The 18,269-nt window shown below is 34.5% G+C and overlaps 1 protein-coding gene across 10 annotated transcripts; it reads right to left on the bottom strand.

Annotated features, from left to right (window-relative positions):
* Positions 1-1,673: 1,673 nt before the first annotated feature.
* On the bottom strand, positions 1,674-16,504 carry LOC105347258 (BTB/POZ domain-containing protein 2). 10 transcript variants are annotated; one of them, XM_066068603.1, is made up of 6 exons: positions 16,358-16,504; positions 6,836-6,943; positions 4,691-4,926; positions 4,179-4,261; positions 3,584-3,840; positions 1,674-2,739 (listed from the first exon to the last, which is right to left on the bottom strand). In XM_066068603.1, exons 5-6 carry the CDS (start codon positions 3,832-3,834, stop codon positions 1,692-1,694), a joined length of 1,299 nt encoding a protein of 432 aa, XP_065924675.1. In that variant the 5' UTR covers positions 3,835-3,840; positions 4,179-4,261; positions 4,691-4,926; positions 6,836-6,943; positions 16,358-16,504; the 3' UTR covers positions 1,674-1,691. The 10 variants fall into 10 exon arrangements, with proteins under 10 accessions (XP_065924675.1, XP_065924676.1, XP_065924673.1 ...); XM_066068604.1 differs by lacking the exon at positions 16,358-16,504 and adding an exon at positions 13,140-13,213; XM_066068601.1 differs by lacking the exon at positions 16,358-16,504 and adding an exon at positions 11,123-11,174.
* Positions 16,505-18,269: the final 1,765 nt, after the last annotated feature.

Here is an 18,269-nt window from a genome sequence, read left to right as displayed (position 1 = left end):
ATAAACAGCTTTGGACGACAGTATGCAATCAAAGTACTGAAGAACTGACGGGAATTGATTTTGTCGATGTTTATTTATTTTAAAATCAATGATATGGTGTTTTTTTTGCATGACAAGTACACGTATACGTAGTTTCTAATTTGAATTTTGCATATTTTTATAATATGAATTTTTGAACTTTTTCGACTAGAATGTCGAGAAACCTCTATATGAATCATGTTAAATAATATTTAAAGATAAAATTAATTCAATCAAAGTATGTATCAGTGGTAGAAATATTTCTCGAAAATTGTATGGATCCAAGCAGTATTGAACTATAGTCTCGTTCAACCAAACGCTCGGCTGACACCGTAAATCTCCGACAAGGGTTTACGGAGACAGCCGAGCGTAGAGTTGAACGAGACTATATTGAACTCTGGCGTAGGAATACATACAACTATATACAAAACATATTTAAATTGTTCGTACCATTTAAAATCTGACTATTTTTAAGGTATTTGTAAATAAGTTTCCTTGAAAAACAATGCTTTAGCATACATTACATCGAATTTTCATCAATTATTTTCAAGAACTAAGTCTTGTCAGGAGCAATGATTTGTGCTGAGGTCCAAACACTGTTTCACTTTCGGTTTGTCCGAGTGACTGCATAGGAGAGTTGATTAAAAATCAACTCCCAAAACGGGCGACGATTTTTATAGCAAGTGACCACAAACTATGAAAGGGCGACGGTACCCAGCATAAACAGCTAAGGATGAAGGGTTGTACACGGGGCGACATTATATCAGCTAAGAACGACTGTTTTTACAGGGTCAGACGACCTATCTAGAACGGTGACGATATATATACGACAAGGGATTTCATTATGCACATTTTGTATACAGCTGATGACTTTAGGAAATAGGAGCCTAGAGTTTTGTCTGGACAGAGACCACTATATTTTCAGCCTCACTTAACTTCTTTGATATTGTATCTCAATTTTGGGAGATGTTATCTTTAAACGAAATAGCAAGTGACAACAAACAGTAAAAGGGCGACGATACCCATGCAGCACAAACAGCTTAGGGTGAGGGTTGTACACAAGGCGACATGATATTTCAGCTAAGAACAACTGTTTTCATAGCGCAGACGAAATATCTAGAAAGGTGACAATATACTCGGCAAGGGATTTCGATTTGCACATCTTATATATAACTGATGATTAGGTACAGCTCGGAAATAGGAGCCTAGAGTTTTGTCTGAACAGAGACCACTATATTTTCAACCTCACTTAACTTCTTTGATGAATCAGTTGTGTGCAATTACTGTTATTGAATCTCAAATTTGTCATAGTGAGACAATCATTTACATATAATTACATGTATATCTAGATTCTTTCTGCTCAATACTTAATTAAAAATAACCTAGAACACTATCTTCCTTTGTTGCATAAAATTTAGAGATTTCAGTTATCAGTATATCCAAGATTTACCTCATGGTGACTGGAGAATGATAAGGTAAGGTTTTTTACACACGTTTAAGAAAATTTCGGCTACTTTTAGAAAATTGAATTGCTAAATAAAGAAACCATAACTCAATAAATATAACGGTCTTCGCAGAATTTCGTAAATCTACATCTACAGCCATGCATTCTTGTATTGATATTTGATTCATATATTTAAAAAATGCACACAAAATATCTCAAGAGTGATTTATTAGGATAAGAGTAGGCCAGCAATCTGTCCTTTGTCTACAGTGGTACTGGCCCAGTCGTAATCGGAGTCCGAGCTCTCCGAGAGAGCAGCGTTGTAGAAGGAAATCGTCCCGTCACGGAACTGAACACAGTCTCTGCCCCGGGTCCCGTAGAACGACTTGACCCAGTAAGAGGTTTTCGTTGATATCGTGTAACGTTTATTTGGAGCGATTCTGATTGGTTGATCCAGAAACACGTCATGGACTTTTCGAGAGGAATGTTCGAAGTAGTGCGAGTCGACGCTTGCTATGCTGGATTTGTTGTGATCGAACACGTCTATACACACGATCTGAGTCTCGCACTGTTCTTTAGGAGTATACACAGTGACCCCGTGTAATGTCACGGGAACACTGCTCTCGAACGCTATATCGTTTTTCTCGTCAGAAACCTGTCTCTCTCGGAGAGTCTTTCGGAATCTTAAGACACGCCTATAACAGCGAGACGCCACCTCAAACGTAGATTGTCGACAGTTTCCGTCATTTTTGCTGAAGTTGTACAAGAAGACGTTGATGACTTCGTCTGCATCCAGTAGCATTCCGCTGGCCACCTTGTCCTTGAAATAAGAATCAGCCATTACCGGGAACCGAATTAATTTGATGTTTTCACCTAAAACGAGTCTTTTATTTTTATCAGTTGTTTGCAAATTTCTTCTGGAGCATTCTGCACCTGCCCACCGTATCACGTGTTCGAATAACTTCTCTTCACTGATGTTTAAACTATCCATTCTAAGAATAGATCCAATGCAATGTTTGCAGATTAAGCTGAAAGATTCCGACGCAAGCGCCTCTTCAATGTTTTGAACTAAATACTTTAGACACTTTTCTTTCAGTGTTGCGAGTCCATACGTGTGCGCCTCCTCCATTATCCCAAACACATTTTCTGCGTCTATTTTATCCTCCATGAATAGTTCGCACCGCCATGTTAGTTTATCCACACAATACTTCCGCGCACAATAAAGTATGGAGGTCACGTTTTCGTTGGTCAGCGTGATAGAGTCTGTGTAAAGGTAACTGAAATAGAACGTAAAACCAATCATATCACATCTTTATGTCATCATATTTCAGGTTAATAGTCATCAGATTATGATTTAAGAAATTTATGGTAAATAACAGCCACGAGTTTGCTCCCCTTTCAGGACATCTAGAGATGTCGATATGATGCGTATAAATGATATCTAACGCCGAAGCCATGATAGTAATGGGAAACATAGTCAAATCAAGTGTAGAGAAATAGCACGAGTTTAGGCGGATCTCTCTGCACACTTTGGATTGAACTGATTGTAAGACTGACGACTAATGATTGTAAGACTGACGACTAATGATTGTAAGACTGACGACTAATGATTGTAAGACTGACGACTAATTTCAGTAGCACCTGAATGGTTCCTTTGTTTATTTATCAACATTAACCACAAGTGATTGCAGCGCGTGGTTCCACCTACACTTTCCTTAGAAAGGCTTTTCCCACCTTGACGTCACTTTATATAGCAATGGATCGATTATTGCATAAAACCCGAGAGACCGCGGTAACGTTTGATGCTGGTTCATGTAAACTTCCTTTACGTGTAATTTATCTTCCTCTTTTCATACTTGCACCTTTACTACATGTACAAGTACATTATTTTTAAAGGAATCAGGAAGTTTGAATCATCTGTCATCTTTTGTAATGGACCCTTTATATTTCATGTTTTTCCCAAACTGTTTTTTTTTTACAATTTATAATATTTCTCCAATATGCATGAAATTCAAATCAACGCGATTTTTTCTTAACAAAAAAGCTAACTCAACCAAAAATGGGTTGAGTGTAGGGGTTCATGCTTCAAACAGACATGGCGATTTTTTTAAAAACACTTACTGAAGAAATAGCTCAAATGTATCCTTTTCTATATCTTTAATCACAAGTTGACCTTTTTCTGCCAGGGGTCCTTCAAATGAGGCATAAAACACAGGACTCCGTGACACAAGAACCAGTTTGTGGGCGCTCACCTTCTCCTGACACTCCCCCACCAGTAGAGTGACGTCACAAAAGAGGGCGTTGTTCAGCACGTGCTTCATGCAGTCTGTCAGGCCTTTGTCACACTGCCAAGCGTAGTCGTTCATTGTCATAAAATTCTACAACAGTTTAACTCAGATTACACATACATTTACATGCAATCCTGGAAGAGCATCCGTTTTCTTATACTTTTAAAAAGTCTTAGAAAGACTCATTATCTCTAGCCACGGACCGCAGTTCGCACATATCTCGCCCATATAGGAGAGGATACCATTTATTGGCCGTGGTTTTTAACAAAGAGAGAATCATTTATGATAAGAGAATACAGCTTGCATCATGCAGACAAATTTTACAACAATGTAAGCCGTCATTGGAATTTCCAGTATTTTCCTACTTATAGTTGATTGTAGATACATGTATAGATTGTGTATAAAGATTGTATCAACTTGATACACACCAGTAAATACTTTAAGTTTCACATGGTACAGAGACATCCGCATCAATCCTAATGAGTTCTCTCCCTTGATGATAGGTATTCCACTGTAAACAGAAAGCAATGTGCAAGTCAATTACGTGCAGGCTTAAGTGTCATAAATAAATAATGATATAAAAAGTTGATTATTTCCTTCATAATTTTATAGAGGAATTCCAAATCGTGGTCACTTGATTAAGTGCATACTGGGTTTGCGAAAATAGATCAACTTTTAAAGCAAGATATCATTATGGCCAACTTACTTAAAGTTGAGGCCTTTTTCTAGGAAATATTTTAAAGAATTTATTGCATTCCCTTTCCCAGAAATTTACTTCGTGTTATGCGTTTAATATTAAATTTCATTTTCAAAATAAGATTGATACAGCTTGAAAAAAATTTCCGACATCTTTACAGTCGGAGAGAATTTCCGACATCTTTACAGTCGGAGAGAGTTTCCGGGTAGCTTTTTTCTTACTACTTTTCTTACTAATACTTACTGTCTTATTACCATCTTGGGAGGCACTAAATACATGTAATTATTTGAAACTGTGCAGGTGATAACAAATCCTCGGAAATGTACCACACCTGTACGTAACCTCGGGAAGGGTTTGCCTAGCAAACCAGACCATACCAAATATGGAGCAAAACAAAACGAGGAATGTTTGTGAAACCCAGAGCCCCCTCCTCCCAAACACTGGTTATACGGCGTGTCTTGGGTTTCAGTTTGTGAGATCTGAAATAGGAAGGAAATCAATAAGGTCACCTACCGAACATGACCAGCCCATTCTGCGATGTGATGACTGTCAAACAATGGTTCTCGAAAAGTTGTTTGACAATATATAGCGTTACTCCCAGCAATATAGGTAATACCCCACAGCAATATGGGTAATACTCCCAGCAATATATAGGTAATACAGGTAATACACCCAGCAATATAGGTAATACCCCACAGCAATATGGGTAATACTCCCAGCAATTTATAGGTAATACAGGTAATACCCCCAGCAATATAGGTAATACCCCACAGCAATATAGGCAATACCCCATAGCAATATATAGGCAAAATATGGTAATGCCCTCAGCAATATTTGGAATACCCCCAGCAATATAAGTAATACCCCAAGCAATATAGGCAATACCCCATAGCAATATATAGGCAATATAGGTAATGCCCCCAGCAATACAGGTAATACTTCCATCAGTATACGTAATGCCCCCAGCAATATAGGTAATGCCCCCAGCAATATAGGCAATACCCCACAGAAATATATCTAATACCCCGCAGCAATATAGGTAATGCCCAAGCAATATTAAAGGTAATACCCTGCAGCAATATAGGTAAAGCCCCTAGCAATATTATAGGTAATGCCCCCAGAAATATAGGCAATATAGGTAATACCCCCAGCAATATAGGTAATACCCCACAGCAATACAGGTAATACCTCCATCAGTATAGGTAATGCCCCCAGCAATATACTGCCCCCAGCAATATAGACAATATCACACAGCAGTATATGGGCAATACACCACAGCAGATATATGGGTATTTTCTAACAAAATTATAGAGGCTATTCCTCACAGAAATAGAGAGGCAATTCATTATACAGAAATATAGACAATACTAGTACCTCATGGAAATATAGGCAGTACATTAAAACCTAGTGACCTTATCATTACGATCGACCTGTGTATGAAATACTTGTATAATGGATATATAACAAAATGTCTCCGGAACTAATGCCACTCGAATAAAACACAAACAAATAGGTTAACTAAGCATACTGATCATAAGGAGTAAAATAGTCTCGAATGGACATACAACAATCAATCAGTTCTAACCATTATGCTTAAAAGAAAAATTCCTTAGACTTAATGTCCTCACAAATACACTGGTCTCACAGGACGCTAACTGACCCAGAATAGGGACACTGACAGAATCATCATGCGATGTATCTTTGAGCAATTTGTTTTTTTTGTTTTTTTAAATTTGGTTAATTGTGGGGGGAAAGTGACACTTATTTGCAAGATGCATTAAACAATAGTAACAAACAGTACGCGAGAGACAAAATTAAGCGACATAAATTTTGACACTAGGAAATGCTATGACAATTGAAGGGAAAGCTGTTAACGATTTTTGTTCTCTGCACAGAAGATGGGTCTGCAGTATAATTGCGTCTTACAATTGTGGGATTTGATCAGAGGTAATTCCCCATCCATTGATCATTGAGCAGTGTAGCGACCTGTGGTGGGGGTGGGGGGTGGGGGTGGGGTGTCCTCGGAGGTCGACAGTTGTAGACTTACCCAGTTTACCCGTGCCGTGTGTATTTGGGTGGAGGGGAAAGTCGTGCAGTAAACATATACATTATGCAATCATTTGATAAAGTGCAAGGAAAACTGCGATTGATTGACATGTTACAAGTCAAGTATTAGAGTATGAAGGTATACGAATTATCTACTATTTTACCCCATATTTTGTTGATATTAACAAAACGCCCGTGTGTGGCTGTAGAATGTACAGGGGGAACGTGCATGTTCTTAAAGAAAACGCAGTTGTATTCAGCAATGGTTCAGTGATTCCACAGGTAAACATAAAAAATGAGTACACATGTAAACATAGGAAACGAGTGATGTCGATTACCTACCTATGTTACATGGGCAGCAGTGTAAAATGACTCCCAAATCAATACACAGCAGCAGGAATCAGATCCCCGTCCGTCCGGCAACTGTTTAGTATTCTCTCAAATGTAAACCTGCAAAAGATAAAAATTCTCGAAATCTAGGGTTATCGAATTTACGGAATAATGGTTAGCATATAAATGCGTAATTAACAGCAATATGCGTTAAATGGGATGTCCAAATTTGACATTTTCATCTGGATTTTTCTTCCCTTTAAACCCAACTGCCTGCATTGTAAAAAGAAGTGCGTAAATTATGAACATCTCAATTCCAGTTCCAATCTACGCACTCGATTGTTCAAGGTCAGAAAAATAATAAATATTTACGTCGAGTTGATTGCAGTTTTCAGAGTCAGAATTAGAAAGCTTTACTGAGAATAACATCCCTGCTTAGCGTATTGTAAGCTAGGAAGAAGGGAAGTGAAGTCGACTCGCTCTCAGCGAGTTGATTACGTCGAAATACCCCCTGATCCGCCCTCATTCTTGGACATGTTAAAAATGCGTTGGTGTTTTTTAATTTAACTGCGGTCGGCAAAGGAATGAAAATTAGACTCTTAAATAATTATAACTAATGTATCAAAATTAAAACTACTTACATTTCGCTATACATTTTGTTTGCGGTATGGACGCTATATATATTTTGTTTTGTTTGCGGTGTGGACAATGACAAGATCAATTATACATAGACGAAAGGTGGCGGGATTTTAATTGATGCAAAAATATAGATCTCTGTAGATAAAAACCTTGATTGAAACTAGGCCGTAATTTATTGCACACTGTAATTTACGACGAAGCATCGGTCTGTCAAAATATTTAACTTTCGGTTCACATGTACATAATATACCGTAGAGGTAGTATCTTTGAACTTTTTGATAATAAAATGTGTTTTATTCCCTTTGTTCTTTGTAATATCAAGCCTTGTTTACCGACTCTCTCGGCGCGGATAGTATGCATGTTTCACGGTAATAGAGGTGGTTAGAATTAGTCCAGAAATCGATAAGAGCAATAACCATGAAATGACAACAACAGACAGAAAGTTTGACGTGACAAGCTGCACGGAGTAATAGAATAAAAGTACACAGTGAGGAGAACTATCTATCTCTGAGACACTGGGAGCTCGCCTGCCACAACCAAGCTTCTATCGCTATGACCCCTCACGCATCACGGTTAAATATATTTTCTTCAATTTTCTTGTCCCACCAAAAATGTTTTTTTTTTCCATAAAAACATTTACTTGATGAACCAAATATTGGCCAATGAATGAGATAACATGTTGTGTGCTGTCATTATAGTTAATTCAAAGTTTATTTTGCCTAGATACGCCACCTTCTTGTGATTTCTTAACAGCCATAAAATTAATGTATTTATAGAAAGTGTAACCGGTTTAGCTTGCCTGTGAATTAACTGTAAATAGTTGTATACTGTAAAACACTATTTGCTTGGGATTACTCTCTATCAATGAATGTATTTTAATGCGTAAATATTTGATTTTGACTGTAAATTAACATTAATTACAAATCGAATCTCATTTATATAGTGTAGCATGGTGTAGTCCATGCCTACCCAAGTTTTGGCAGAACCCATGAATGCTGTTCCCAACCTTTGTTTCATAAATAACCCCCACCCTTTTTTATAACATAAGGCCCACAGGCTTTGACGTTCACCTGAGTATCATGGCTTATATATGGACTTGTCAGGGAATCTCATGTGGGAAGAGTCGGAGGAATCTCGGATTAGGTATACCTTGGCTCTAGCGGCCAATGATTGTACACTTTTTGTAAACAGAGACTAACAGGCCTTTATTAGTCAATCATTATCTTCTAAAATATTCATTTATAATGCACACAACATGCATACAGTTTATTGCGATAAGCAAACAATGCACATGATATCAATACAGATTTCCTAAAATAGAACACATATTTAATCTAATATGGCTAAGTGACAATTTTCCTTATAGCTATCGGGATGAAATAAATGTAAAATTGTAAAATTGTTAATGGGTTACCCGAGTGACTCAAGCGACCTAAAAATGAATATTTATTATAATGTCTCTTCCCCAAATATAAATTCTGAACCCCTGCTTCATTGGCAGTTATTTTCACAAATTTAAAAGAATATATTATGGAATAATGCTAGTTATAATGCATTTAGTTTATCTCCCACGACTGGAATATTCATATGAAAATATAAAGTTTTATCCAATTTCACTATGTGCTCGATTTAGTTTTACCCTAAGATCTGATCCCCTGACCATGGGTCATGAATTTCCCAGATTGGGTAGAGGACGTCGTCTTACATCATAGCAATGCATTCAGTTTATTTCTTTCTGCTGCGGATGTAGAGAAGAAGATTTTCTAAAAATAAATGGATTGTCAAAATATGGCCATATTGGCCTGGGCCTAAACCCCTGATCTATGGGACAAGAATTTCACAATTTTGGTAGAAAGCTTCATTGATATCATAATCCTGCATTTAGTTTTTTCTCAAATAGGAGCAGAGAAAAGGATTTTCTAACATTTAATACATTTTCACTGTATACGGCCATTTTGACCTCGCCCTTGGGCCTGAGCCTTGACTCAAGGGCCATGAATTTTTATATTTTGGTAAAGGCATTTCTACTCATCATAACCTTATGCTTAGTTTTTCTGCTGAATGCCCGGTAGTACAGAAGATTTTATTTTAAATGCGCACAAATTTTTACATTCTCTACCCAAAATTTATGGCCGTTAGTGATTGGGGGCCATAATTTGTACAATTTATATTTCACTTCCCATATAGATGCTACACAGAACAGTTTGTCAAGATAACTCTAAAAGTTTCTGAGAAGAAAGTAAAAAGATCAAACGTTAACACGGACGTCGTCAGACACACAACGCCGGACGGAAACAGATTGTAAAAGGTCACCTAGGTTACTCAGATAACCACAATAAATTTTAACGCCATTTCTCAACTAAAAATCACTTATCGATATATCTCATTAAAGTTTATAAAAACTTAAGTATGTGAAACAGAAAAACCATATTGTTAAAGACAAAAAAAGTTACAAAATGTATGTGAATGCAATGGCCGTATTGCTTTTTACTGGGGCGTTCTCTAATCAATACTCTCAATCAATACATGTACACAGAGAGAGAGAGAGAGAGAGAGAGAGAGAGAGAGAGAGAGAGAGAGAGAGAGAGAGAGAGAGAGAGAGAGAGAGAGAGATGTTTCTTTTTATCCGAATTTTAATGGGAAGTTGATTATACAAAGCTTCTCGAAATCGAAAAAAGATCATGCCACATTTAATAAAGGCCTGTACTTACACACTGTGTGTCGATGTGTCCGGCATGTAATGTCACGGGTACAAGTTATTAAAAACACTGACATTAGCAACATTGCCCCCCGCCGCCCCCCCCCCCCCCCTTACGTACAACTTGTCTTAGTAGCTCTACTCTTGAACTTCGTCTGGTTACTTAAGGATATTTGGACAATACTGTAAAACAAAATCCTCTTTCCATTTCTTTTAAAACACCCATTAATATACTTTAAAGTTTCAGTTTGACTCGGAATTACATATAACATGTCTCTAATAAGTTGTGTACTGTAAAATACAATCTTCTGACGACTTCATCAGTTTTGTTTGACTGTAAATCATCATCGTTTTTGGCAGAATTCATAAGGAGTTGAGATTTAAACGTTGTCCCCACCCTTTTTATAGATAAAAATATATCTTACGTGTTATTTCTAAACTGAAAATCAATAATCGATAATTTTTAATGTTTATATATAAGGTCATGCAAAAAAAACCTGTAATAAGAGAAAAAGAGATGTGTTGTCGTAAAAAGAAAATAGATCGTTACCGAATGTACGTGCCCAAAATATTGCGCTATATAGGCGTTTTCTAATCAATATTGCCAATCAAAACAATATACGACAAAAATTTCACAAGTTCTCTAACTGAAACTGAAATTCATGAGAGAGAGAGAAAGAGAGAGAGAGAGAGATTTCATACACGAGTGTCTTTTTCCTCCAAATTTTAATGCGTAGTAGATTATTAAACGACCACATAAGTCTCCACGAGATAACTGTGGTAGAGATTATGCGACATTTAATATTTAAGGACAGTGCTTTAACAGTGAACTAACGTGCCCAGCATATATAATGACAGGGGTGCATTCAAATTATTAAAAACAACGACAATCGTTATCACTACACAACAATAAAATACATCAATCAACATTTCTATAAGTTTATTTAAGAACTCTAGCTTACCTTCAACAAGAGAGAGAGAGAGTGTGTGTACTGAAACCGAAAGTAGAGACCCAGGTCACTAACTAAGGCGACACAAAATGTCTAAATCAATCCAAGCCGACACACCATATGTGTTCCCGCACATTGCATGTCTCTATCAATAGTCTTCTCCCATTCTGTACGGCGTCCTCAAAATTGGACCCGAACAATTTCAAGCTTGGATGCACTTTGGGTAAAAAAAAACCCCAAAAACCTTCGAAACTTTCGAAGCAACACGTAGCTATCGACGCACTTATAATATCATGTGATCTTGCAGGTTGTACATGGCTGATATAATGAATTAAATGAGATGATTTTCCTTGGTTTAATATCGTTGAGTCGGAAATCATAATCAACTTATACCACCTATGTCAAATTTAGTCAATTATGAGTTTCATCCATGAAAGGTTTTTGCAAAGAAGACTGCTTCAATAATGAAGTCGTTGCAAAACCCACGAGGTCATATTTCCAGGTAACTATTGCTAATGAATTTATTTTTCTTGGAAATCCACATTTTCAAGAGTAAATATAATTTAAGTTTGACTGTAAATTAACACGCAATAAACGGGCGGTCCTTGTATGAAATGTCGTCTGTAAAATGTATTTTTACAAGTTTGACGAGGCTAGAAGATGGTCACAAATTATCCATCAGATCCTACTTAAATTTTGATACTTTTAGCCATAAACTGTCATTTAGTAGAGAACATTCCAAGTACCGTATTTCATTTCCCTCTACCTTTATATATATATAGCTCTTCTTCTCAAGGAGTTTAATATAGTCAAAAAATGACCACGACCAGCGAGCCACCTTAACTGCCTATTAAGCTTGTTTTTTGTATTATTTACTAAAAAAAATTAATTTAAGGGACTTTACATCGGTGTATTTTGTATTTTATTTGTTGTTGTGTAATTGTATGCAAGTTTTTGCTTTTATTTTCTCATTTTTTCAGTATTATTATTTGAATAAATCATTTTTGGCAATTTAATATGGTATTTGCCTTTATCAAACAAGGAAGGAAGGATTGGACCATCATAGTCGGTGGTGGTTGTTTTTTACTTGTGTCTTCCCTCCGTAAAACAAAATAAATATTAGACAATACAGCTACAGTTCAACCATACATCAGGGAGAATAATTACATATATTGTTTTTTTCTAAATTTAAATTAATCTCAGCAATTGGTCATTGAACTCTTGTTGTTTTTTATGAACTATATCGAAGAGGAAATAAATAAACTCGAGTTTTGCAAAACTCTATACGCATTAACCACTTTCAATATCTCTATAAGTTTATATTAAATGCCTATTTATATCTGATTACTATCTTGTGAATTCTCTCCCCCCCCCCCCTCCCCTTTATCTTCTTTTCCTGGAAAATTACTTTCGAAATTTTTCATCGTAAAAAAGAGAAACCAAAACTGCCAAAATGACCATTTTCTGCCCCCCCCCCCACCCCCCACCCCGAGTCAAGTTTCAACAAACCTTTAAAATAGTCATGATTCTTTCCATATTGATTTCACAACACGTAGTCATTTTCTTCTATTAAAGAATTTCAATCATACATGAATGTTCATTTCTAGTCTTGGATCACCTCTGTGGGCCCCTCTCTGGCGACTCCTAAGGTTCATGACAGGATGAAAAAACATGAAATCGTTTCAACCTCAGTTTAACAGATTATAAAGATCATTAAGTTCGAACATTTTCAGAAATTACTTTCTTATTTTCTTTAATGTTAGACCCCTTTCCCGGAATCTTAGTAAGCAAATTATGAATACATGCATGTCACAGGTGATTTCCAACTAATGTTATATTATACCCTTATTAGAATTCTAACTAAAAATGTATTTTCATTTGGGAATTTTAAAATCCAATCGGAATGGAACAAATATTCTTAAGAATTTTAAAAACCGGTACGATGAGAATAAATTCTAACTATATGTAATAAAATAACTAATAAAAAAAGCAACCAAAAAGGTCCGGATTATAAAACATGCTCTAGTACCTCATGAAAACGTCGACCTCGGTCCGTGCTAGCTCCTTCGAGATTGACTGGAATGTGATATGCTGAAACAATTCCTTGAATTCGTCCTAGAAATTATTTGGTTCTATTTAAAACATTGGAAATTCCCAATGTTTTGTTTCTGAAGGTACTTTCATTACTGATCATTATGAAATTTATGTTGCATCTTTGAAGAATATTCTAAATAAATTGATATAATTTGTATTATCTATTTAAATAAGATTTTTAAAACATTCTGGATATTCTGCAAATGTGTAGATATTGTATTCTTTGTACATAATGCCATAATAGTTTCATTTGTTCCAAGTTTTATGGCAAAGAGACTTTTTGTCATCATTGGCAATACCTTCTTTCCTTTCAATAAGACACGTGTTTCTAGCATATGTTGTCCACAATAGTATATTATTATCTAAATGGTTAACCTCCAGGTTAGAAGCTCAAAGCTAGCAGTCGAAACTAAATGCAGGAAGAGTTTCATTTTCAGGTATATTTTCATAACTTTTGCAAAACTCGAGATCTTTTTGTAGAATTCAACAAAGAGGGCTGCAGGTATCATTACTGCATTAGATGAACCATCATATAGTCAATTTTTTATTTCTTTAAATTTGTCCAGTATGTATTTACACAACATACGGTATGATGTACAAAAACTGTCGATTGTATTGTTATTAGGGTTATTTTAAAACCGTAGTCAATTCTTATAGGTTTGTGAAGTTCATTACAATTTTAAATTTCATTATTAGCATTATTTAGGGACTTCTAAGGTTCCTCGATAGGCCTAGATTTTATTTGTTTGATCGATTATAAAGGAATGTATTTTGGAGTATGCATATGATTTCACAAAAAACCCCGATATCGGCTTTTATTGATATTATAGGAATTTTAGTATTTTCTCAGAGAAACGGGAACTATTATTTTTTACTGCGAATAGAATATTTTAATGCTTAAAATTTGGTCTCAGTTGCTGCATTTTATGATTATTTATAAATACATATCAAAGGTAGTCTGGTCATTTTTTAATTCTTTTAATTAAAATATTATAAATAAAAAAATCGTTTTAGAATAGAATATTCAAAAGTCACATAAAGCACTAATCAAACAATGATGTTTTAAAAAGAAATTGTAACAGAAAATGCTTAATTTTTTTTGAAAAAATGCAATTTTTAAAATTTTAACTGATTGCGATTTGAAAAAAATGCTATCGATCAAAATTATCTAAAATTTGAGTTTTACAAGCAAAATGCGATTTACTCTGAGAAATAGGATATGCGTTATAAGATCAATAAATGTACAAACCATTTTACAGCTAAACAACCTAAACACTTTATCAAAATTTTATTTCAACTTCTTGTGAAAATAATTTTGTATGGTAATTGCGTAATGTGACTTACAATTAATAAACTGATTTCATCCATAGATTTAAAAAATATGTACAATTTTTTTAATTTTCATTTTCTAATATATTTTTTTTATCAAAATATTATAAGGTCTTGATGACAGTGTTTGACATGTATTTATAACAATTGTATGGTCGATTGAGACGATTTTATTTTGCACTGAAGTATCATGTTTGCAGCCAAATCGGTTTTTCCGGTTTCTGTTAAAAAATACAAAAAAAAAAAAAATCAAATGAAATAAAGAAAATCAGATCATGGTGTTTTTCTTCTAAAATTATGTCTCAAAAAAGATTCTTTATTGATCCATCAAATAATATATTAATGTGAAAAATACGACAGGTTATTTATTTGTATCAGTCGAGCACTACATACTCATTAAATGTAAGGTGAAATTGATATTAAGAAATCTACCATATTGATTTTATTTTCACAAAAAAGTGCTTAATACATGTATAATAAAAGCACCATTGTAGTATCGGTTTTGTTCAATGTTCTTTTTATAAACATCTAATTGTCGTATATATACCTTTTACTTATTTACACTTTAATGTCACATACTGTAGACGCCTTAATTTTTCTACACTTTATTGCAAAAAAAAACTTCATAAGAAAGCGTATACATACTGAATATTTTTAATTTTCTTTAATTTTTTTTTCAAGTTACTTGCATAGAAAGATACACGCTTCTTTTTTCAGTTAAAGTTTTTTTTTGAATTTTTAGACGAGAATGTTGTATGATGAAAACTGCCTTGGCTGGTTATTAGAAAACTTTAAGCCAGGCCAAGCCAACAAATAAAGCTCGTTAAAGCTTCCAGTCATGCATCTATATCAAAATACAAACTTCATAGAATAGAAGTGATGTACAATTTTCGTTTCGGATCAAAGTGCAAAGAACAGCCTTTTCATTAATTTGATGTATTTTTATGTTGCAGGAAGCAAGAGATGATGACAGCACAAAACTAGTACACACACACAAACACACACACACACACACTCTCTCTCTCTCTCTCTCTCTCTCTCTCTCTCCGCATTCAGTACTGTTAAAATTCACGTGACTCATACAATAAAATAGCATTCTAAACAATCAAACTATATGGCCTCACCGGCAGTTAACAAGTTAACAATAGACTGAAGGCCGATCGGTACAAACTGTTTCCTTGTCTATCATAAAAATAAATAATAGATCTATATTGATTAATAAATATACTCATATTTGAAACAGCAAGTGATTGTTATTTTCACCATTTTGAAATGATGTTAAAAACTGTGAACAATCCTTAATAAAGATTTGAAACAGCACAATGACTGTTTTTTTCTTTTGAAAAATGTGTATCTTAAGAGGGTTGGGGGTCGTGGCCATATTTTGGCTGTATTTATCTCCTTAGAAGAAGAGTTCTATATAAAACAGAAAAAAAATGTCTATTTTTCAAGCGAAAATATTTCGGTTTTTTCGTCACTAAATAATACGAGTAGACCATGACCAAAAATGTCACATGTAAAAGTTAAGGCAGGTATGATGGTTTATTAGTTGACCGTCCAGCCTCATTAATAGACACAGATGGTGTAAATTCTTCTACACACTCATACATTGGTGAATCTTTTGAGAAATTCATTCAAGTACTCAAAGAGTACACTTTACTCATAAAACAAACCCACAAACCCCAGATTTCGTTCTGCTTCCCTCTCTTAAAATTGTTTGATGTATTATATATGTAGATTTGTCGGTCTAACGAACGGGTGAATGTAATAAAAATAATAAAATAACGAACACATGCAATTATTACAGTTGTAATATGTACTTACCTTTATATGTTATCCACCGAAACAGCCCAAGAACACAGTACAACCTGTTACTTGGTTATGTTTATAACACTGGAAATCCCTGCTGCATTTTTTCAATGAAATTAGTGAAGTGCGTGGGATTTCCGACTGTTAAGCTTGTTTAACCATAGATTCTTGTTTTAACGCGAGGTCATGTGTACATTTAATGCACCAATTTTTCATTCAGACACACACTAGTTTATATAATCATGTAATACGTCACATTTTGATATATCATTCTACTCATACAAGACTAGGAAGGAAATTTAATTACGTCCTTTTAAACAACTACATTTACAATGTTTAACACAATGTGAGAGAGTAATTGCACACACTGACTGATGTTTTATCAATCTTTCCAGGTTACAAAAATTACAATAAAAGTTTGCTGCATTCGCAGAAAGTTGAACCATGACCGCTATATAAGAATACTTCTATTTTTGTACATTGAACCCTGACTTAAATAACACTGTACTGAATCACATCATAGATTTAATATGAATATGGTTTAATTGCATGGATAATATGATGTTGAATGAATTTGTATGTATGTGCATTTGTGTAACTTAGCAACATGTTGTCAAACTCCAGATGATTAATAATGAAACTAGTTGAGTGTATTTCGGTGTGGTGATTTTTTTCATATACTATTACGTGAGTATAAATATATAAAGAGAAAGCGACAGTCCAAATTATAAATTAAATAAATTTGTTCATTAGATAGATAGATAGATAGATAGATAGATGGATGGATGGATGGATGGATGGATGGATGGATGGATGGATGGATGGATAGATAGATAGATAGATAGATAGATAGATAGATAGATAGATAGATAGATAGATAGATAGATAGATAGATAGATACTGTATTGAAAGGTATGTTTAATAGGTACAAAATACTTATTACTTCTTCAGATAATTCATTAAATATATTTTAATGAATTTACATTTTGTTAATGGGAATATTTATATTATATTATATTATTTAAAAAAAACCATAGTGTTATTAAAATAAATGTATATGTAGTTTAAATTGTTTTGCTTACCGTGGTTGATGTTCTTGATTTAAAATTTATGTCTAAAAACAAGAACAGTGGATTGAAAGAGTCATTAAATGTTCTAGTTGTGTGCATATAAATATATAAACATATTAAAGCATATATTACATAAGTTACGTGTACAAGTTCAAATGCTTAACCTCAAATTTCCCATATTTTACAAATTTGTCTCAAATGACTGTTTGAGCAACTCTTCTCTACAGTTTGTTACCATTAATATGATTTACTCTAGCAAACCGAAACTGAAACAGTGTTTGGACCTAAGCACAAATCATCACCGCTGACAAGAGTTAGTTCTTGAAAATAATTGATAAATAATTGATAAATTCGATGTAATGTACGCTGAAGCATTTTTGGGAGTTGATTTTTAATCAACTCTCCTGTTCAGTATTTCATGCAAACCGAAACTGAAACAGTGTTTGAACCTAAGCACAAATCATCATCGCTGAAAAGATTTAGTTCTTGAAAATAATCCATAAATTCGATGTAATGTATCTTGAAACATTGTGTTTGTATTTAATTCAGTCTATATTTAAAGGTCGCGTCATCAAGCTATCATGTGACCTGGTATCTCTTACTAGTCGGAGATTAACGGAGACAGCCGAGCATCTGGTTGAACGAGACTAGAGTTCATTATTGGTTTGATCCATACACTTTTTGAAATATTTCGAATACCGATACATAGTTTGATGAAATCAATTCTCTTTTTAAATATTACACAACATGATTCATAAGAGGTTTTCTCGAAATTCTTGACGGAAAAGTCCGAGGATCCATATTATAAAAATGTGCGTAATTCAAATAGAGATTATAATCTACTTGCCAAGCAAAAT

Source organism: Magallana gigas, chromosome 8 (assembly GCF_963853765.1).
Source record: "Magallana gigas chromosome 8, xbMagGiga1.1, whole genome shotgun sequence".
Classification (NCBI taxonomy): domain Eukaryota; kingdom Metazoa; phylum Mollusca; class Bivalvia; order Ostreida; family Ostreidae; genus Magallana; species Magallana gigas.
Note: the sequence above shows the minus strand (reverse complement) of the source record. Positions and strands in the feature narration are given on the sequence as shown.